The 24209-nt window shown below is 35.4% G+C and overlaps 1 protein-coding gene across 1 annotated transcript; it reads left to right on the top strand.

Moving 5' to 3' along the window:
* Positions 1-20199: 20199 nt before the first annotated feature.
* LOC143633322 (putative ABC1 protein At2g40090) lies at positions 20200-24009 on the top strand. The gene is made up of 12 exons (XM_077101643.1): positions 20200-20431; positions 21554-21708; positions 21800-21925; positions 22006-22101; positions 22199-22299; positions 22390-22426; positions 22558-22776; positions 22857-22968; positions 23133-23224; positions 23305-23478; positions 23553-23666; positions 23745-24009. Exons 1-12 carry the CDS (start codon positions 20251-20253, stop codon positions 23940-23942), a joined length of 1605 nt encoding a protein of 534 aa, XP_076957758.1. The 5' UTR covers positions 20200-20250; the 3' UTR covers positions 23943-24009.
* Positions 24010-24209: the final 200 nt, after the last annotated feature.

Genomic DNA, 24209 nt, shown 5'->3' with positions numbered 1-24209 from the left:
CAGGGAGACTTGCCAAGTGGGCGATAGAATTGGGAGAATATGCCATTGAATACAAGCCAAGGCTAGCAATTAAAGGCCAGGTTTTGGCTGATTTCATCGCAGAAATCCCTCAAGAAAAAGAGGAAGAATGCAAAAAAGAGATCGAAGTCCCTGTAGATCAAAAGAAAGATGAAGTCTGGAAGATGTTCACAGACGGAGCTTCTAATGACGAAGGCGCTGGAGCGGGCCAAAGATAACCAACCCAGAAGGGCAACACTTCACGTACGCATTACGCCTAGAATTTAAAAGTACAAACAACGAGGCGGAGTACGAAGCATTGTTGGCATGGTTAAGAATCGCTAGAAAGCTAGGGGCCCGCCATTTGGAAGCACATGTGGACTCCATGTTAGTGGCAAACCAAATTGAAGGATCATATGATGCAAAGGACGATAAGATGGCGTCATACCTAGCACAAGCTAAGGCGCTAATGGCAACTTTTGCCACATGCAAGGTGAAACACATCAATAGAAGTGAGAACAAACAGGCTGACACCTTAAGCAAACTTGCATCCGTCGGGTTCGAGCACCTGGCAAAAGACGTCCGCATTGAAGTCCTAGCTACGCCTTCAATAATGAATAAAGAAATTCTCGTTTGCTCGGAAGCAGAAAAAAGTTGGATGACACCAATCATCAATTACCTCGCGAGAGGCATCTTGCCAGAAAAGAAAGCAGAAACGCGGAAGATCCGCCATAAAACGTTGAATTACACAATCCAAGGAGATATCTTATATAGGCGATCATACTTGGGCCCACTCCTCAGATGCGTAGACCCACAGGACACAAATTATCTGCTTAGAGAAATTCATGAAGGAATATGTGGCGTACACGCAGGTCCGAGGATGGTGGTGGCGAAAATCATGAACACGGGATACTATTGTCCAGGCATGCATGTTGACGCCGAGAAAGAATTGAGAAAATGCAGCGCTTGTCAACGTCATGCACAAAACACCCTGCGTCCGAATAACGCCATGATACCGGTAACAGCTTCTTGGCCATTTCAGAAATGGGCAATTGATATTACCCGGACCATTTCCAGAGCGCCAGGCCGCGTGAAATTTTTGATCGTAGCGATCGATTACTTTACAAAGTGGGTCGAAGCAAAGCCGGTGGCAACAATCAACGCAACAAGCATCAAGAAGTTTATTTGGGAATTTATAATTTGTCGGTTTGGATTACCCATGAGCTTAGTCGGTGACAACGGAACACAATTCACTGACCAACATATCCAAAAATGGTTGAAAGAGCTCAATGTCACGCAGACATTCACTTCTGTTGCTCATCCACAAGGGAATGGCGAAGTAGAATGCGCCAACAGAACAGTCATGGGCGGAATCAAGAAAAGATTAGCAAACCACAAATCCGGATGGGTCGATCAGCTACCTCACGTACTATGGGCCATAAGAACGCATAAAAACACAAGCAACGCGGAAACGCCGTTCAGCCTAACTTATGGTACCGAAGCAATGATCCCCGCCGAAGTTGGCGTCCCGTCGCCAAGAATCACAATACCGAAAGGCAACGACGCTGAAAGGAAGTTAGACCTAATGCTTCTTGAAGAGCGTCGAGAGTTGGCGGCAATAAGAGAACAAAATTACAAACGTCAACTACAAAAGTATTACAATGCTAAAGTGAAAATATGTGAGTTCAATATCGGAGATTACATCCTTCGCAACAACGAGGCATCAAGAGCACAACCGCAAGGCAAACTAGCACCATCTTGGGAAGGCCCATACCAGATCAAGGAAGTATTGGGAAAAGCCGCCTACACTTTGATGCACCTCGATGGTTCAGCGATTCCTAGAACATGGAACGCAGCACAATTGCGAAGGTGTTATATGTAAATCGATTCCAATTGTAAAAACAGGCCAAGGTTCAAATATGAATGGAAACGATACTCCGAAATTCACAAAACAAACCTTTTCATATATAAGCAAAAATTTACAAGCGAGCACTTACGCCCACACACAAAAAAAAGGAGAAATACAGAAAAAGAACACAAAAGAAAACGCCTAATCTACATCGTTGACACTCCTTCCAGAGTCAGCGACCGAAATATCCTCTTGATCGCCAGCAGGAGCGGTGGAAGGACCAGCCTGCGAAGGCTCAAGCAAATTCCTCAACAGCTGCACACCATTCTCTTCCTTGGTATACTGAGCAACTTTCGAAAGAATAGGAAATGTGAGAGAATCATAGTCCGTCTCAGCATCAGTATACTCCTTTTCCATGTCAATGGCGTGAAAGGCATAGGCCTCAAGTGGAAGGTTGTTGCGCAAATATGCAATACCATCATGAAAACCAGCCTTATGACCAAGCTGTTGAGAAGCATTGACAAGGGCTCCAACGCAGCGCGTTAAATCATCATCACTAATGATTCATTGAGCAACCTAAACAAAGGAAAACATCATTAGAGTAAATAAAAAAAAATAATAAGGGGGGAGAGCAGCGAAAGAAGATAATACCTTGAAAATAGCATGCTTCAACAACCAATCGCGGTCGGCAGTGGTGACAGCAAGCTCAGAGGTCAAAACCTTAATGGCCTCCTCATTAGAAGCCAGTGTATCAGCCAACTTACCAGCATCCGCCTTTCTCACCGCGGCTTCCATCTCCAACTCTTCAATACGCTTACGAAGATCAGCGTTTTCACTCTCGAGTCGAGCGGAAGCCTCCTTGGCGGCAACAGCGCGGTTGCGTGCGTCCACAAGATCAGCGTTTGACTTTTTGCACGCAGCCTCAAACTCCTTATAGCGGGCAGCGCGGTCGCGGGCAGACTCTGCCAGGTCTGCCTCAGCCTTAGCCAATTTCGCTTCAACATCGCTTAAAGCTTGGCGATTATCAGCCGATTCTTTACCCGCTTTCCAGGCGCCGGCCTCAACGTTTTTCACCAACAGTTCCATCTCTCTCATGCGAACACCGGCATCGATTTTGTACTCATGAAGGGCACGGTTCTCGCGCAGCAACTCCGCAAAACAAGAGAAGGCCTGGACTTGGTGAAAAGCAGCATCGGAGTACAAAGTGCCTCGGGGCTGGATCTTACGAGCAATGCGCTCACCGGGAGGAACAACATACTCCAAAAACTCGGAACAGGTGGCGGGATCCTCAAAATTGGCCCCACAATTAACCTTCCAGCGGGGGCGGAAAACTTGGCTCGCCTCCATGGAGTCGCGGGGGTCCATATCCACATCCAGTACACCACCACTCAAACATCCGCTGAACCCGCCGCTGCTACTGCCTTGGATTTTGAAAAATTTACCCTGCACCGTCGCACCAAGGAGAAAAGGAGGCAGCGGCCAAGCCTCATCACCATCAAGAATTAAAGTCTTGTCTGGTGAGGACTGTCTTGATTTCAAAAAATCAGCGACGGAGAGACTCGCTGATTCAAGACTAACCTTAGGCGATTCGTCCACAATCGCCTTCATTGGTTGCGCAGACGACGCCGGCAGCGAGACAACTGGAATTGACCCAGTTGAAGCACGAACAGTCGTCACAATGGTCTCGGCCTCAGATGGGCCAACCATACCCGCTATCATTGGCAAACTCAGCATCTGTACAGTTGGCCCAGCCTCCGACAAGCTGCCAACACTTGTCATCATCGGCAAACTGGCAAAAATAGCCGCCAGAGAAGATGTAACGACAGAAGTTGCGGGAGAAACAGTCGACGAAGAAATAGCCATCAAACCTGAAATAAGCTAATGATTTCAGAGAAGGTCAAGTTCAATCAAAAGAAAGAGTAGAAAAATATATACCTGACGATTTAACAAGACCACGCTTGATAAAACCGCCAAGACGAGGTTTCTTGACAGTGCGGAGCACCTCTTCATCATCTTCATTAATCACAGGGGTGGGACCCAAATGATGTGGAACAGTGAACGCCCAACCCACTGAGGAGGAAGAGGAAGAAGATGGACCCGTAGATACGAAACTCGTATCCACAACGGTTCCAAAAGCTGCAGCTGTAGAAAACACATCAGTCGCCACCAAAATGGGAGTGGCAACCGATGTGGTTAGCGCAGACACAGCAACCACAGGCTGTGAAGATGTTGGCGAGGAGAAGCCAACAGAAACCTGTGCGGAGGTGGTTGGGAAAGACGCCACGCTGGCACTCACACTGAGTGCTTCAAGCAATGAAACCGACGACAACACCGGAACCCCAAAGGGAACGGCAGAGACCTCAACGTCTATCGGAAACGCAATCGTCTCCCCACCACTGCGTTGTGCGCCCCTACCACTGCACTTAGGAAGGCGCACAATGTTAGATCGTCTACCTGAAAAGGAGAATGAAACGTTAGTAAAATAAACAAAGCAAACGGTGGAAACAGTTGAAGAACTTACCACTCTGAAGGGTAACAGAGCTAGAAGGTGGCAGCGGCCGCGAGGCAGATGGTTGCCCCATAGGAAGAGGAAACACAAATTTTCGAGTAAGGATCGGCTCTTCGCGAGGACCTAACTCCCTTCGCCCCAGCATCTTAACGCCCTTAGCTGCAGGTTGCAGGAGGAGCATGCGGTCGTCCACCTCTGTAGAAAAACAAGTTAGGATATCATCAAAAATAATAATAATAATAATAATAATAATAATAATAATAATAATAATAATAATAATAATAATAATAATAATAATAATAATAATAAATACTAACCTTGACCGCCATTAAGAATGACCGGTACAAAAGCCGCATCATCCCAGATACGACTCATGCCGAATAACACCAACGCGCGCTCCGAATAATGACGGAGCAGAGACAGGCTAGCCTGCAAAGTGGTGAACCAGTCCGAACCGGAATAAGGAACCACTTTCGGCTCAGGAAGCTCCTTCACATCCGTGAGAAACATGGGATGTGGCACCACACGAGCGGAGACGTAGAAGAACAGACTCTTCCACTCATGCAAACTGGGTGGTGCATCCAGAGCAATGGCCTTTGCACCAGGGCGGGTGTTCAAGTTATACCATCCCTGGGCGAAACGCCACCGGTAAAAAGCCGATAACCTATCAGCCGTCGGAGTAATACCGAGACAATGACAGGTATATTCGAAATGGCGAAGACGAGCCATTCCGAACGGATGAATCTGGCTAAGATGCAGCCCAAAAACACCCAGAACATCCACCAAAAATCGGGTAAGGGGCAAACGAAGATTGCCCAAAAAGAAATACTTCCGATACACGGCAATCTTGCTGGCAGGAGCCTCTCGAGCAGTCCTGCCAGGGGCAGGCAACTCGGGCTCATACTCAGGGCCAAGATTGTACACTCTGACAATATCGTTGAAGTCGTCGGCAGACATACGACAACCGACGAATTCCATAGAATTATTCTTCTTAGTATTTGAGGTTTGGGAAGACTCAGCCATGAAAATAAAGAAGGCAATGAGAAGAAATGAGAGAAAAAGAAAACGATGAGAAATGGTGCTTAAGGCGGTGTAACCTCCCCCTATTTATACTAATCGCAATTAATGAGGGACAGGGGTACAAAAAGGATAATTAACACGTGGCCCAATCGGAAAGCACCACGATAATAACGTGACAGAGGGTATGCACTACAGCTGGGCGCATCACCGGGATTCTCACCCCACTCGCCTGACACAGGCAGAAAGTCTGCAGGGCAGAGCAACCGTCGTCAAACTGTCACGTCCAGCAGTCGTTTCACTGACTTGCATTTAATTCACTCACCAACGCCAAACTACACGTCATCCACATAAAGGGAAACAAAAACGGTAAGTGTTGGCAGAAAAGGTTACGCCAACATGGGATGATTCAAGATAAATCACCCGCAAAAGCAGGCGCCAACATGGGATGATTTAATATAAATCACCCGCCAAAATAGGCGCCAACATGGGATGATTTAATATAAATCACTCGCCAAAATGGGCGCCAACAGGGGATGATTTAATATAAATCACCCGCCAAAATAGGCGCAATCATGGAATGATTTAAGATAAATCACCCGCCAAAATAGGCGACATCATGGGATGATTTAAAATAAATCACCCACCAAAATAGACGCCATCATTGAATGATTTAAAATAAATCACCCGCTAAAGGAGGCGCCAACATGGGATGATTTAAGATAAATCACCCGCCGAAATAGGCGACATCCCGGAATGATTTAGTATAATTCACCCGCCAAAATGGGCACAATCATGGAATGATTTAAAATAAATCACCCGCCAAAATAGGCGCCATCATGGAATGATTTAAAATAAATCACCCGCCAAAGCAGGCGCCAACATGGGATGATTTAAGATAGATCACCCGCCGAAATAGGCGACATCACGGAATGATTTAGTATAAATCACCCGCCAAAATGGGCACAATCATGGAATGATTTAAGATAAATCACCCTCCAAAATAGGCGCAATCATGGAATGAGTTAAGATAAATCACTCGCCAAAATAGGCGACATCATGGAATGATTTAAGATAAATCACCCGCCAAAATAGGCGACAACATGGGATGATTTAAGATAAATCACCCGCCGAAATAGGCGACATCACGGAATGATTTAGTATAAATCACCCGCCAAAATGGGCACAATCATGGGACGATTGCACATAAATCACCCGCCAATATAGACTACCAAACGGGATGACTCAACATGAATCAACCGTCAACCAACGGTTATGACTAATGAAGTCACCCGCCCAATATGTGGAAATACCCACGAAAATAAACCAAACCAACAAGGAAAAAAGGTGAAAGCCAAAAGCCCATGATAAGTCCACAGCCCCCACTTCTTGAAGGAATGGCGACTATGGACTAGGGGGACTTGTAGAGGTAGGGTATGAAACCCACCATTTGGCTAAGTATGACAATAATTGCATACGCCGGGCGGAACACTAGGCGCTAGGAAGCCACTAACGCAGGGCATAGTGCATGGCGCGAAGAGTGGAGTCCAATATAACTTTTCCTGACACCTCGGGAATGGTAATACAAAGGTCCCACCAGCATGGGACAAAAAGATGGTAACCCACGTAGGGATAAACACCAAACCAATGGGGATTGGACAACACATAAAGGATGGTACAAACAGTACAATCAAATCCTTGTCAAAAGGCCATGATGCCCACCAACTTCCACCAACCACCACGACCGCACGAGTGGGGAATATTATTGGTGGAGAACCTGACAAGGTGGTTGGTCACACTCTCTCTCCTCCAGCTATAAATACCAGTAAACCTCCAAATGGTAAAGGAGGGACTCTCGCTTACTATCACTATCAAATTATACTACCTCGTATTATCAAATACTGATTCTCACGCCGGAGGGTGGTTACGAGAGAATCCCCCCATTTCTCGTAACGAGCTCACGGTGTTCTATTTTGCAGGATACACTTGTCTGCGCTAGGAAGGTTTTATAACCCATCGTGTAGAATACTTAGCCATTACCCTCGGACTAACGTGTAAGACCTTGAGGGGTGGATTCGTGTTTCTTCGATAAGCTCAATAATAATAATAATATTTATGAGATGTATAGAAGAACAAATGATTTTGTGGAATTTATGCTATGTAATAGAAAATTCGGTATACAAACAAAAGAGAAAATTTTAATCTATTTAGTTGTTGATAAGCATAGTAATATCAATACCAATGTTTATGATAAATATTAATTTTTAGCTTTTAATCTATTTAGTTATTGATATTTATAGTTTTTTTTAGAAATATGTTAGTTTTCTAACTTCTAACCATTAAATAGTGTGATTGTATAAAACTCTATATAACGATTTATGGTTTTCATTATTACGTATCATATTATCCTTTTATGATTTTCAGACACTAATCGTCACCAGATGTTTAATGGATGCCGACCATCTTTGATCTGTCTCCATTCTCTAGTGATTTTCGTTCTAATATACTTCCTCTTGTATAGGAAGCCAGAAGCCATATTAGCTATATGTAGATTTAATTAGTTGTTTATTCTTATTTTTCTGTTGACTTTGTTTGTATTTGTTGTTGCTATGGTGGTATGATTTTAAATCATTCATTGTATTTTCACCACCGCATAGTTACTCATAAATCAACATCTTATTTTTAAAATAAAAATTCAGATAACGTATATTTTACTTTCTAAAAACGCAACATGACATAATAAAGAAGACTTTTACCACTCATAAAACCTAATGATAGCATATCTAGAATTTATTATTATACCAATCTTGAAAAGAAACTTGATTATTTACCACAAATGTAGAACTTGATAATGCTTTTATACAATTTACCCTTTTTTTTTATAATATTCACCTTACCAATTACTTATTTTACAATACACACCCCTGAGCACTTGTAATGTCCATCTAAAATCATCTGTAATATTCTAAACCTCACTCTTTATCTTTTACATTATACTACCAATACAATAATAACCAAAATCCTACTTGCTAATTCGTCATCATTCACATATCATTAAAATTTAAAAATATCTACAAATAAACTTTGAAACAAAATATAGAATTTTATCCAGTGACGCCATTATAATAAAAATTAAAATATCATGCACCCATCACTTTCTTTGAAATTAAAGATCTTAATAATTATTTTTAGTGGCTAGAAATAACATTTGTAGGTGAATGCTTGCATGATGCACCCACATGGCAATGAAACAGCCGCCGCCTGCGGCCGGGTGGTTAGCCATATGTATCGAGACCGGTCAAGGGTCAACAAAACAAACTTCAATACTTTTCAAATTATATGAATTATGATGGTTGTATTTTTGTACGTTTTGTGTAGGGATAGCAACACGTCTTCATGGTTGATTAGATAACAATCAAACTTCTTGAATTTTCTAGACATATCTGGTTAATTTGGTTAACTTGTTGGTTAGTTATGCATTAAAAATATTTGAGTGGTGTCATTTTAAGATTATATTTTTAAACTAGGTTATAACCCGTGTACTACACGGAGCTGAGAATAAAAAATTAATAAATATGAGAGCTTCATTATCATATTATTTTTTTCATTTCAAATTTATAAAGTTATTACACATTATATCATTTAGTCATAAACTATCATTTTTCAACTTCTTAAAATTAAGGCAATTTAGTCATAAACTATCATTTTTCAACTTTTTAAAATTAAGGCAAAATTATGCATTCGTTAAACAATTTGTTCAAAACCATCAAAACACATCCAACTAAACCGAATCATAAAACCGTCAAAACCAGCCCAATTGATAATCAAGAAATGTGGTGAAAGTAATCACACATAAGTAGTTCACACACACACACACACACAAAGAAAAAAAAAGAGGTGTTGTCTTATAACCATGCAGTCTTAAAAATACATAAATAACCACATAGTTTTACAAACAAAAATAGTGTAGTCATAACAAATTCAAAGCTAAACAATTAATACCATTTGGCATGCCATATCAACTTCTTTCAAAGAGAGCCTAATAATATCTCATTCTCCATTACGCTACATGTAGAGAACTTAACATCACTAAAACATGCTAGCTTGTCAATGTTGTAGCTTAGATAGAAAAGACTCACCAACAAAAGTCAAACTTCAGTAATATTAATCAAACCGAAAAAATACACACCCATATCATCATTAATTAAGAAACCCAACACATGCAAAGCTAACAAAAATCATTATAAATCAAACACATTCTTATTTTAGGTTACCCGTGGCAACAAAAATGTCAAAGCATACATTAAAAATGGAAAGACCACCCACCAAAATCAAGTTTTATTCAGGAGTAACAATAATAAATGGCGCCATAGATCTATAGAGAAACTTGTTTTAATTTGGTTCCAAGCTCTTGACAGATGCTATATTTACACCACAAAACACATTATCATAGGTTTGAAGTAATGAAATGAAAACTTTGTGAGTTTAGAACAATATGATGAATATGTTATTTCAAACTACATAAATGGGTCGTTTCAGTTTATAATTTATTTTTAAATGTCAAAAGGGTTATGCAATAATATTTAACTAAATTAAAAAAAAGGTCTAATTGCTTGAAAGTCACCGAGCATGCAGTCTATCTATTCCTTACGAAAAAGGCGAGTCACGTCGAATAGGTATCCTAGAATGGGTTCGGGTCAAAACGGGTCAATTTGAAAACGGTTCAATTTGGTTACGGTCAAAACGGGTTATGTCCTAAACATGTTCAAGTCATAAATGGTCATGGCTAAATTCATTTTAAGGTCATGACCAAAATATTCAGGTCAAAACAGGTTGTTTTAGAAAAGAAAAAAGAAACAATATTTTATATTAATATGTATATAAGCAAGCACCAAGTACCAAAGCATATACAACAAAATATATTTCAAAAATATGTCTATGACCCAAGACATGAAAACATCAAATCTCTTTGTAAGATAAAATTATAATAACCCAGTAATATCTTTCGAACATCTACACTCGAAACTGATAAAATGTTTATGTTTAAAGTTATTGACAAAATGTTTAAGAATCAAAATTATGTGGTACGTAAGTTTGTACAAATAACCTATAGTTCCATTTTGTGGAAAAATTTTGGCTTTTATGTCATCAAAAGTAACAAATTTCAGCCCATACAAGTGACCTTCAAATTCGTAGGAATTTGAGAGATGAGTCTCGGCTGTGAAACAAAGCTTGTGTGGGCAGTCGATGTATTTGTAAGTAAACATATTTGCACCGAGTGAGGCCTTCCGAACAATCAAAGATCTAGTCTCGCCAAGCCAAATGTCATGCTTGGGAATGCATGGCTTCCTTACATAGGCTTGCATTTTGTTGCCCTGCCACATTATTATTAAGATTAGTACAAAGTTGTATGAATAATATAGTAAATTAATGAATGTGTTAACAATACCATTTCGTCTTGCACGATCATTTCGATCGACCAATCTTCCTCGGGCTTTGAATTGTCCTTCAGCTGCCAAAGTTTCAAAATACGCACCATTAGGATACACTCATTGTTAAGAACGTCCAATTGGTTCAACATGGTGATATTTGTTGGCTTCATCTTGCTAGTGGTGAAAAATTTTAAAAAACCAAAAAATCATTTAGGAACAATAACATTTTTAAGCTAAAATATGAATACAAAAATGAACGATATAAAAACAACACAAAATAAAAACCTTTGGCACAAGGCTAATCGTTTTTGCTAAAGAGGGTTTGATGGTGTAAGAATTACCCTATCAAAGTTACGTATTTATACGAAATGGATTATGGGAGACTCAATTATAGAAGGAAGGTATACATGTAATTGAAGAAACAAAAATTTAGGAAATTTCAAAAATTTTTAAAAAACTTATAGTAAGGACGAATAGAAGGGAAATCGTAATTAAAGGATTTTTAAATTTTGAATTTACTAAAATCCAATCTTACAAAATTAGATTAGTATAAATGTAATATTATTTAATCTAAATGTTGATTATATTTAAGCATCAATTATAAAACCATATATTATGTAATGTAATTCATATAAGCAAGGTTGCAAAAGTCGCTAGGCGGACCCTAGGCGGTCGGCTGGGGAGTTGGGAGTACTCGGCCTTAGTCGGTGAGTACTCGGCCTTAGTCGGAGAGTACTCGGGGATGGCTCACCGAGAACTCGGCCTAGGCGAGGATTACTCGGGGATTACTAGTTGAGTACTCGGCGCCTAGGCGCGATTTTTACAACCATGCATATAAGGTGTGAAAATAAAAGTTACTAATTTTGTTTTTATATTAACATTAACATAATTTGAATACAATTGAACAATAATTATCAAATCCAATATAATCAATTAGAATATTTAAAATCACCAATTATTTAAATCAGTCAATAGGTCAACATTTGTATTTAAGAATGATTAATCAAATATTTAATCAATTGAGACGAATTATGAGAGACTTTTTAATCTAGGAAGTTATACAGGTAATTGATTAGAAACAAAAATTTAGGAAATTTCAAAAATATTCAAAAAACTTATAGTAAGGACGGATGTAAGGGAAATCGTAATTAATGGATTTTCATGTTTTGAATTTACTAAAATCCAATCTTACAAAATTAGATTAGTATAAATATAATATTATTTAATCTAAATGTTGACTATATTTAAACATCAATTATAACACCATATATTATGTAATGTAATTCATATAAGGTGTGAAAATAAAAGTTACTAATTTTGTTTTTATTTATTAACATTAACAGAATTTAAATACAGTTGAACACTAATTATCAAATCCAATATAATCAATTAGAATATTTTAAATCACCAATTATTTAAATCGGTCAATAGGTAAAATCACCAATCTCTATATTATTTGATTTGATTATTTGTTACGTATATTTGTTATGATTAACCATCATTAAGTTTTACTATATTTACTATAATCAATTATTGTATATTACGGAGTATTTGATTTAAATCCAATATAATCAATTAGAATATTTAAAATCACCGATCTCTATATGAAATCTGTAATCTCTTCTATTCATTAAATATCAAGTAATTATCTAAATTATATATTATGTATTATATAAAAAACATTAAACCTAATGTGAAGAAAAAAAGGTTGTGAATCAAATCAACCAAAAATAATAAAACAAAATTAGTTATAAAACATAATTATAGTTAGAATTATTAAGTTTAAACATAATTATAAAATATTCAAAATTAAAGATTAAATGTCTAGTTCAAAGAAAAAACATTAATAGCATTGATAAATCTTATTTAAATATATTATTGATTTATTTTATTAAGATGAAAAATATAGAAGTCATTGATATACATGGAAAAAATAGTAACCAACCAATAGGAATGGTGGAAATAGGCTTAACGCTTATTGCTTTAATAGTATAGTTAGATACATGAAGCAAAATTTGTCATAGATATTTTGGCTTATAACTTTTTTAAATGATTTGAAATCAATCAAAGAAATAAAATTTGTCACAAAAGAAACAAAATATTAATATAATAATAGTCAAACTAATTGAAATGTATTTGATGAGGAAATATTTATATTTGGTTTGCTAGTTAGCGTTGGAGGCAGCAACGACACGACAAAAATGGCTGAAAATTGGAGCTTTAACGAAATTTGCGAAGTAATTATACTACTAATGAAATCAAGCGTTACCTTATTGTTTATTAACAGTTTTAAATAAAGATTTTTATTGAAAGAAGCGAGTGTTAGCATTTGAACTTAATTATGAAGGATGACAATAAGTAGAAAATAAAAATACGCGCGATTTGGAATAGATATATCTGGTTAAACCAACAATGTTGATTTGGTATAGATAATATCGAAGATTTCAGTGATTGTTTTGGGTGATATTCTATATTTTTACAGAAATAAAAAGGCACCAACTTCGAATGAGCGAATTTATATTAATATTCATTCAATAATAACATGGTTTTGAATTTTGATTCCAATCTATATGTACATACATGCATATGCATCTTGTAATTAAAAAAACTTGAAAGATTGAAAAGTCAGGTAACTGAGACTTGGGATAGAAGGTCAAGCATCCAATACACTAAAGACATGTATGGCTCAAAACATAACATAAATGAGCATTGGATGTTTGAGCTTATTATTAAAATATAATAAGTCAAATGTTAAAAAGTTTACAAGTTAGAGATTGAAAAATCAAAGTCACATGATCCCAAATGTCGAAGAGTTAAAACCATTGTTTCTAGATAATATTATATAATCATATTTTACACGGCTTTATTCTTTCAGAGACATGTGAATATGAAACAAAAAGCTTGAAATAAGGTAAGAAAATGACACTAAAATAAATAAATCTTATTTTGAATTTATCAACAATTATCGTGAGAAAATAAAAGTATTTGAGCTTTATATTGTATTCACACTAAAAAACAGACGCTATAAAGATTAAAAAATGTGAGCTAATCGTTATTAACAACTAATGCTAACCAAAAAGAATTTAATAAACTCTTAAGACCGACAAAACCAATATTTTAACTCTAGGGTAAACGCTCACAATGACGTGATCACGTGAAGCTTGAAACAAATATGATTAAACCATGTCAAAGCCGACCATTTTATCATGAGGCCAACATGCTGTAAAACTGTAGAATACACTGAAGTCATGTAGTTTATGCTAAAACCATTCAATGAATATAATGTAGACTTAGTTCAAGATAATTCATATCATGTAGATAAAATAAATTGTATTAAGAGTTAAATATGTAGCTCTATTGTTGTCAAATCAAAAGGTGTGATGATTGATGACAAGGGAATAATGAAGGCCTTAAAAATATGAGTTCATTACTTAATGGTAAAATGACAATCCATTCGTATAGTCAATATCAACACAAACCAGAGCAAGATCACATGAACATCAGAAAATTAAGCTATTTGGAGAGTTATTCGAAGATACCAAATAAAACCATTGCAACTATCCAATGTATGTATGCGGTTTTCAATAAGAAAAAAAAAAGTTTACATTGAACGGGTACTATATTTTGGTAAAATAACCCTTTAATTTTAAATGTAAGTAATTCTTTTTTTTTTCTTTTTTATAACCGTAAGGGTCTGTTTGGTATGAGGTAATGGAATAAGTGAAGAAATGGAATGAACGTGGTAATGAAATGAGCAAAGAAATGAAATAAATTATTAACATTCCATTGTCATGTTTGATTACCATGTAGGAATAAAATGATTCTTCACTTTTGTATTATTATTATTCAGCAATGATAATAATTATTATCATTAGTGAATATTATTATTAGTAAATAATACTAATAAACATACTCGTAAAAACGTTGAATAATAATAATAATAAATAATATGAATATTCATAATAACTAGTTTTTAAGACCCACGCCTTACAACGAGATTATTTAACCAAATAAACATACTTGTAAAAAACGTTGAGTCACACATGTACGTTGTGAAATTTTAACTTCTCAAATTTAAATATAATAGTAATTCTAATATAATAATAGTTATATTATAATATGCAAAATAATAATAAAATATTATAATATTGATAATATACAATAATTATAATATAGATAAATATTTATAATATAGAGTTAAGTGCTATTTTAGTATATGTGGTTTGTTTAATTACGCAACTTTAATACTATTTTTGAATTTTATGCAAATGACTACTTCACATGTCTAAAACTTGCCATTTTAGTACGTTTTTCTAACCTCGTTCATTTTTGCTCGTTAAGTCGGGGTAAAATGGTAATTTCATTTATTTTATTTATTTAAAAGATTAAAAGTTTGCTTCATATTAAATATATACACAGGCTCTAAATATTCCCCAATCCTCAAGAACCCTAGTTTTTAAATTCCCTATTTGATTGATGAAATGCCCACGTTCGAAGTTGGCAGAGGGTGTTACACCATGGTGATAAGTTGAGTTGATTTAACATAAAATGATACTTGGGTGATGTTGAATTGACGGGTAACAGGCTTGTTCGGATTTTTAGTACGCGACAGCGAGTCCCGATTTGGTCATACAGAGTGTGTTGAGAAAAATTAAGGGCATTGGTGTGTTCGAAATCCACAGACAAGTATGCTAAGGGGTTTTATAAGGTTCGATTTAACTTGTGTAGGGTTCTGATTGATTATTATTAAGTGGTGGTTTCAAGTTTGTTCAATCCAGTCAATGATTTGTTAAAGACGTAAATTAATGATTGTAATTGGCCTCTGAATACATTCGTATTGCGTTTGAATTAATAATTAACGATTAACAAGCCTATCCTTGCATGGACGGAGAGGATCCAGGTTGCCGGCAGCGGGAATGTTTGGCCGTCGAGGAAAACGGGAGAGAAAGGGGTTGGGATTGTTTAGTTTAAGGTGTTGACACAATTAGTCCGTAGGGTTTTGAAATGTTTAGAAACGAAACAAAATTTAACAAAAGGGGTATTTGATTAAAAATAAATGATAAAAATAAATGAAATTACCATTTTACCCCTGACTTAACGAGCAAAAATTAACGAGGTTAGAAAAACGTATTAAAATGGCAAGTTTTAGAAATGTGAAGTAGTCATTTGCATAAAATTCAAAAACGATACTAAAGTTGCGTAATCAACAACCACATGCACTAAAATGACACTTAACTCTATAATATAATATTGATATAATAACAATAATAGAGATTATTATTATTATTATTATTCCATTCCTTGAAGGAATGGAAAAAAACACCCTCTCTTAAATAAATAAAAATCGTATAAATGGAAGGAGTTTTATTCCTTGAGGAATAACCCATTTTATTAACACATGACAACCAAACATGCGTTAATTCATTTCCTTGAAATGATTCATTCCATTCCACCTTTTATTCCATCATACCAAACACTACCTAAGTGTTTTCATTACACGCTTTTAGAATCCACTTTCATAATATGAATCCACAATGTTCTGAAATGATAAGTAAAATAGTAAAGTGCGATTTTTGTATTTTGGTTTATCAAATAATGCGAATTTAGTCTAAAAAGTTTATTATTTTCATATGGACCATCCACGTTTCTCAAATTCTTGTCATTTACAATCTAAATCACTAACCTCGTTAAATTTAATCGTTAAGCCAGAGGTAAACATGTCTTTTCACTCTTTCTTTATTATAATACTTATTTCAGTGAACTGCGGTTTACCTCCATGTGGTTTGTCCAAATCTGCGGTTTTAGTCCGGTAGTTTCAAATTTGCAATTTTCTTCCCTGTGGTTCATTTCACTTGCAATCAAACCCGAATTTATTAACCTCGTTTAGTCTGGTCATTAACCCATATGCGTTCCCCTCACGTGATGGCTAGTTTTGTCGTTTTCCTCCCAAAATAAACCCTCTCACGTGAGGAGCTGGGGTGTATTTGGGGGAAAAAAAGAAGGAACAAAACTTTCACTCACGTGAAGGGCACACTGATAGGTTTAGTGATCAGACTTAACGAGATTGGTGTATTCAGGTTTAATTGCAAGTTAAATGAAACCATAAGAAAGAAAATTGCAAATTTGAAACTACTAGACTAAAACCGTAGATATTGACAAACCACATGGACGAAAACTATAGTTCAGTAAAATAAGTATTATAATAAAGAAAGAGTGAAAAAACATGTCTACCTCTAACTTAACGATTAAATTTAACGGGGTTAGTGATTTGGATATAATTTGCAAGAACTAGGAAACGTGGATGATTCATATGCAAAAAATTAAATATTTTAGACTAAATTCGTGTTATTTATCAAATCACAAGGACGAAATGACACTTCACTATTGGATGAAAAAATATCCACTTAATGAATCATGAAAAGTAATTCCTGTCACGTCCTGGGCCTTTTTCATGAGACGAAATGATGAGAAAATGAAAAGAAATTGAAATAGAAAAAAGGAAAAGGGAAACACGGTTTACACACACAAAGGATGATGTCAACATGTTTTCTAGATTATAAAGTGGGCCCTCAACAATCTTTATCTATTGACCCATTGGGTCTACGTATCATGCCCCGATTCATCCAAATGACTCACCTCTTTTGGTGGTTCAAAAGCCTTGAATATAATTTCTTTTAATGTGGCATTGCGTATTTGCTTACACAAATCATATTGTACGTTTTAACATATTTGAGTTTTAAGATAGTTATTTTTTATAATTTGTAATATACTAACTTTTTGTCAAATATAACTTGAAAGTGGAGAGGTTTTTGGTTTAAATTTCACTTATAACAAAAATATAAGGAGGTTCTAGATTAGGCTAGGGGGTTTGGGGGGTTTTGACACCTGTAGTTAGTTTTCTCCTAAGCATTGCAGAGTTAAACCAGGTAGGGGCTTTAGGTCTATATTTAATTAAGGTTTCAAAGTCTCAAATAAAACATTATATATAAATATATTATGATGGACAAAGTAAACTCGAAGTTATGTATAGTCTGGTGGTAAACTTGGTTGTTGTTAAGTTATACGTCAGAAGTTTGAGACCTGTAATAAACATATTTGTTTATTTTTTATTTTATTCCACCATTGTCATGAAAGGGTCACAAAGTATCATTTCGATTAAGACTCCAAAGCCGTTGACCGGCCTTGCTCTTGAGCGTGGAATACAGATGATCTTGCGGGTCACTGATCTAAATGACTGTTCAAAAAATAATAAAATTCTATAATATGAAAATGGTAATGGCATAAAATTATGATAAAACTTATATATATATATATATATATATATATATATATATATATGTCTTGTATATAATAAACTAAAAAACTTATGTTTTTAATAGGGGCAACTATATAGAATAGTAATCAAGTTTAAAAATTATTTCAATCAAGTCGCTCATAAAATCTTTTGTTCCAATCAGGTCACTATAGTTTTCTTTTTATTCTAATCTTATACATTTTACCTGGATAATAGGTCACGTAGGTTATTTTACTTTTTAAATGGTTTAACATTGTAAAATATTTTTTAAAAACTGAGACAAATAATTTTTAATTTGCGAAAAATTGCACAAAAAAAGATAAATAAAAGAGCTGCAAAAAAAAGTCTTATTTATTTTTTTTTGCAATTTTTCACAATTAAAATATTTTTTTCTCAACTTTTACTAATTTTGTCAATTTAAAAAAAATATTTTATAATGTCAAACTATTTAAAAATAAAAAAAATCTACAAAACCTTTTATTCAGGTAACATATATAGGATTAGAATAAAAAAAAACTTTATACTATTTTAATTACTATTTTATAAAGTAATATCTTTTTAATATAACAAACTTTTGATTTGTTATTATGTGATGCGGATGTAATATTATAACTCGTAATTGGGAATGAGGTTTAACTTATGTTGCTACCACATATGTTATCATATGTTCATATCATCATATTTGTGTTAAGTAACTATTTTAGTTTTGGTTGGATGGTATAGACTTTTGTCTTTTAAAAATAAGACCAGGATTCAAATCGTAGCATTCCGGTAGATTATTCAACTGGTGTAGTTTAGGAGTAGAAAGTAAAGCGTTAAAAAAAAGAAGTAAAGGTGTTTGGGCTTTAGAGGTGCTCACTCCATTTGGATAATGATACTGAAAGTCTGAAAGATAGTTTTTTTTGTTTGAATATTTTAGTTAAGTTTTTAATTTTATTATTTTGAGAAATTCGATTGAGACGGCTATAAAACTAGTTTACACATGAAAAAAACATTTCAACATAAGATATCGACTGTTTATATTAGAAACAGGAATGGATATATTTTAGTTACATGTGATGGGCCTATAATTTATATTTTTAAAACGGGCTCTTCTCCTTTTGTTTTCTAAGCCTGAGATATTGGCAGGTTGGCCCAACATCATTTACTTCATGATTGAAAATTGAAATTGAAGTAGTGCACAATCAAACCGAAAGAGATCCGGAAACTGTCTGGGTGAAAAAGGTATGTATGCCATCCAATCCGTCAGTATGGAACGGGTTTGGTATATGACTTGAATCGACCGGTATGGCTTTCCTTTATTAATCGGTTTCTAAACTAGATCCGGCTTAGGTGCAACATGTTTTGAGTTTGTTTGACTTTATTATATATGGTTTCAAAACCGGTTCAGTTTGGGCCAAAAATTGGGTTTGTGCCCCCGTTAGATTGGGCATCATTTTAAGTATGTGAAAACTTCATCAAATAATAACAACAGTTTTCCGATGATTTCACTAAAATATTACAAGTGCTTTGTTATTCTAAAGTCACTAAACTTTAATTAGGTGTTTTAATCTTGTGAAATTTTATTATAGATGTACTCTTTTTAAAACAAAATTACATATTAATAGAAAATACACGAATCAACATCGTTATTATTTAGTGATAATTTTTTTTACCAAAAAAGTTAACCTAAGTAGAAAATAATATAATAAAACGATTCACTAAATGTTAACAAGTTTCATAACTTTTTTTTCTAACTAACATATTTTTTCTATAGTAAATAGGATTTCAACCGTATGCAGCTATCTACCATTTTAGGTCATATTGAAAACCCCAAAAACTAGGTAAAACCGGCCCAACGTGGACAAAACTTTACTAGTAATTCAGATGAGTAGGCCTGTAAACGAATCGAACATTTAACTAATTGTTTGTGAACTGTTCGACGGGAAATTCGTTTAATTAAACGAACGAACATGAACACATGTTTCATTCGTTCATTTATGTTGGTGAACGTTCGTTTATGCTCATTTATTTATGTCCGTTCGTTTACATATTAATAAAAATTACTAAATGTTATCTAGACGACTCATCTACAAAATAGTTTAATATATTTTTATTTGTTTCCACCTTGTCGCCGAAGAACATTATTTCTCTCGGCGCCGGTGAAGAAAACATGGCGCGATCTATCTGGGGTGCTAAATCAAAGCTCGCATTCACTGCTCTCGCTTTAGGCGCCGGTGCTGGTGCCGCCACTATTGCTAATTCCGACGATCCAGCCACTTCTCTCAAGCTTTGCACCACTGTACCCGTTCGCCTCTTTCGCTTATCCGTCACCGCCGCCACTATTGCATTTGGTAGCTTTCTTTTTTTATTGCATTCATTTGACTAGTTAGGGTTCACAATTTTAAACGCCCTGTTGTCTAGTAAATATTCTATTATTAGGGCTGTGTAGTCAAGTTTCGGGTTGGGTTAAAACTGAACCAAAAAAAACTAAACTTTCTTAAAAATCGTTCGGTTTCGGTTTTGCCACTTGAGCTTGAAAATTTTTGGGAAGGAAATTTTTTATGACGAATTTGGGTCTAATTTATTTTGTTTGTTAATAACTAATTGATTATTATATGTTTGGGATAAAATATGTGACTTCATATATTTGTAAAACAAATGAAATAAAATTCTATAAATTCGGTTTGGTTTTGTCGGTTTTTGTTACATGCAAAATCAAAACCAAATTGCATGTTCATTTTTTACAAAAACAATAAACCAAACTGTCGGTTTTTGTTTCACAATATAAGTTTCATTGTATTACATAGAAATAGAAGGCAAACGGGCAATACATTTTTCTATTTTTAGCGGTGTGCACGGTTAGGTTGGGTTGGTTTTGGACTAAAACTGATCCAAAAACCAAAACTACATTTTTGAATATTGGAAAATAGTTCAGTTTCGTTTATTTTTTTTCATTTGAGCTTGAAAATTTTGGGTTGAAAAAAATGTTTTGGCCCAAAATAATGAATTTGGACCTAAATCATTCTGTTAATAGATAACTAATTGATTGATTATTATACGTTTGGGATAAAATATGTGAGTAACATATTTATTAAATAATTTGAAGTTATTTAAAATAAAGTTAAAATTATAAATTCGATTTAGTTCGGGTCGGGTTTTTACAAAAACAATAAACCGAACTGTTGGTTTTATGTTTCTCAAAAAATGTCTTTTACATTCATAGATTTTGGGGTCAAAAACATGACCCTTTCGACTCGGCTAAGTAGTTCCACAACCTCAAACATAAAGAAACTAAAGTATCAAATGCAAATGGTATAAACACGTAGTGGTGGTCAAGGCACGCCTTTTGTTTCGGTTCATTTTTCTTGGTTTAAGGCATCCCTGTATTTATCTTATAATGAAGCTACTTTTCATACAATACGAATGAATTCCACTATCTTTTTGTAAAAAGCGAAGTATTTGCGCCCTTTTAGATTATCAGTACTCATTATTGGAACTGCCTGAAGATAGCATTGAGAGGAAAAAAGTTAAACATGACGTCCACACAAGGAGTGCACGTAGGCTCGAAGAACTTTGCTTTAAAAATGGTGGAATATACATCAAGCTTGGTCAATATATAGGTCAACTGGTAGGAGACCTGTCCCTTATTATGGATATAAATCAGTCTTTTATTTGAAGATTGGATTTATGGTTGAGCTAAATGACATTTTATGATATAGGAATATTTGGTACCTCAAGAATACATCAATACATTGAGTGAGTCGATGTTGAATCGATGCCCAACGTCGTCGTATGATCAAGTGTGCCAGGTTGTCAAGAAAGAACTCGGTGGCCCACCTGAAGAAGTATGTATGCTAATATGTTATATCTTTATTATTCTGATTATTCATGTCTTAAAAGTGAGTTAAATGTTTATTTTACACAGATATTTAAGGAGTTCGATCCTGTACCTATTGCAAGCGCTTCCCTTGCTCAGGTTCATGTTGCTCGAACTCATCAGGGACAAAAAGTTGCTGTCAAGGTTTCAAATTGTTACCATTATATTCCATCTTATTTTGATTCTTTATACAAGAGTTTATATCTGTTATCCTCATTTGAGAATTATTCTTTTTTTGCAGGTACAACATATGCACATGACAGATACCGCAGCTGCAGATTATGCAACAGTGGAATTGATTGTTAATACCCTGCATTGGATCTTTCCCTCATTTGATTACAGGTTAATATCTCTAGCTGTTTTTATTTTATGTGTGTGTTTGTAAATGGAGATATTTGGCAATAACCACAGTTGTGCTTGGTTTGAATATAGGTGGTTGATAGATGAAGTGCACGAGAGTCTACCTAAGGTTAGGGACTTATCTTTGACTTTCACTTTGACCTAATTACTTGTCAAGATGTTATGAACATCAAAAACCGGATTTGAACAAATGTAAGGCTCTTTTGATATTGTTAATGAAGTTACAATGATGGTTATCAGGAACTAGATTTCTTAAATGAAGCCAACAACAGCATAAAATGTATGGATAATTTTCGAAGGTTATCTCCTCATATTGCAGAGTATGTTTATGCACCTGCTGTGTACTGGAACCTTAGTACCTCAAAACTGTTGACCATGGAGTTTGTGGAAGGCCCACAAGTCAATGATTTAAAGAGCATTCAAAAACTTGGCCTCAACCCTCATGACATCGCAAGGCTTGTAAGCTCTTTCTTTCTGGACAGAAAATTGTCATTATTTCTTTTTTTTGCTTCATATGTAACTGATTCGTGAAAATACAGGTGAGTAAAACATTTGCTGAGATGATGTTTAAACATGGATTTGTGCATTGTGACCCACATGCTGCCAACTTGCTAGTTCGCACACTGCCTTCTCACAAAAGTGGCATATTTGGTATGACATCTAACTGTTAAATGAGACACTTGGAATCATACATTGTAAACCGAGTTTTCTTCATTCTAAAAGCTTTTGATTTTTATCTCGTTTCTCATACATACATAGCTTTGATCTAATTTGTTAAGACCAAGATGATTTTTATATATATTAATAATATATAGGAAGAAAAAAGCCACAATTGGTGCTGCTGGACCACGGTCTGTACAAGCAACTTGACATTTCCACAAGGACCAACTATGCTGCCCTTTGGAAGGTGCTTCATTTTTCTAGAGTCCTAACGTTCTTTATATTTTCATAGCGTCTTTATGCCATTAACAACTGAAGCTTGTGCAGGCTTTAGTGCTGGCTGATGCGAAAGGAATTAAGGAAAATTGCATGAAATTTGGAGCAGGAGAGGATCTGTATGCGTTATTTGCAGGGATTCTTACAATGAGGCCATGGAATAGGGTTATTGACCCTGCAGTTGACCATCTTGCCATACAAGGCAATGATCACTCAGAACTTCAGGTTACCCCTTATAACTAACCTTGAATCATTTGGGGTTTTGAATTTTGACTGTCAATTAATGTCTTGTTTTTCAGATGTATGCTTCTCAGTATTTCCCTCAAATCACAGAGCTTTTGCATAAACTGCCTCGTGTCATACTGCTAATGTTAAAAACTAATGATTGCTTGCGTTCTGTAAATAACGCTTTGGTATGCTTCTCACTATTTACCTGATTTATAAATGTCATTGGACCATGTATTATAATTTGGAACTATGTTTGTTGACAGATACAAAGACCATCTGTAGAGTCTTTCATAATCATTGGAAGAGTTTCTTCAGAGGCGTTAATTGAGGAGAAGTTATCACATGCGAGTTCGCTCTTTACCTACCTATTTGTCTGCTTTGAGCAGATTTCATTAGAGACCAGGTTTTTCATAATGCAGGTTGCCTTGTGGATGCTGCAATTCCGTAGAGCTTTTAGTTAGTACTGATAGATCATGGGCATTTATACCCAAGACTGGAAGGAATTATTATACATTTGTATTCTTTGGGGATTAACACCTTGTTTCTAACTTTATACACAGACTAATTTGAGGATATCAGTAAACTAGCGAACATTATGTTCAGTTCACCTTTTGTTCTCCATATGCAGGCAGAAGTTGATTATACAATCCATGTTATCCCTTTACATCAACAGAGTATAGAACATGAGAATGTAAGTTGTAGTCTACGATCTTTATTTGAGACAGTTG

The sequence above is a fragment of the Bidens hawaiensis genome, unplaced genomic scaffold, assembly GCF_021521415.1.
Source record: "Bidens hawaiensis isolate Kalapana, Puna unplaced genomic scaffold, B.hawaiensis_p1.1 tig00006676_1, whole genome shotgun sequence".
NCBI classification, from domain to species: Eukaryota; Viridiplantae; Streptophyta; class Magnoliopsida; order Asterales; family Asteraceae; genus Bidens; species Bidens hawaiensis.
This window is presented reverse-complemented; position numbering and strand designations above follow the sequence as displayed.

Coding starts and splice junctions, on each gene's coding strand:
- LOC143633322 (XM_077101643.1), top strand. CDS start 20,251: ATGGCGCGATCTATCTGGGGTGCTAAATCAAAGCTCGCATTCACTGCT. Junction 21,709..21,799: donor GTCAATATATAGGTCAACTG/GTAGGAGACCTG, acceptor TTTATGATATAG/GAATATTTGGTACCTCAAGA. Junction 23,225..23,304: donor ACTATGCTGCCCTTTGGAAG/GTGCTTCATTTT, acceptor AAGCTTGTGCAG/GCTTTAGTGCTGGCTGATGC.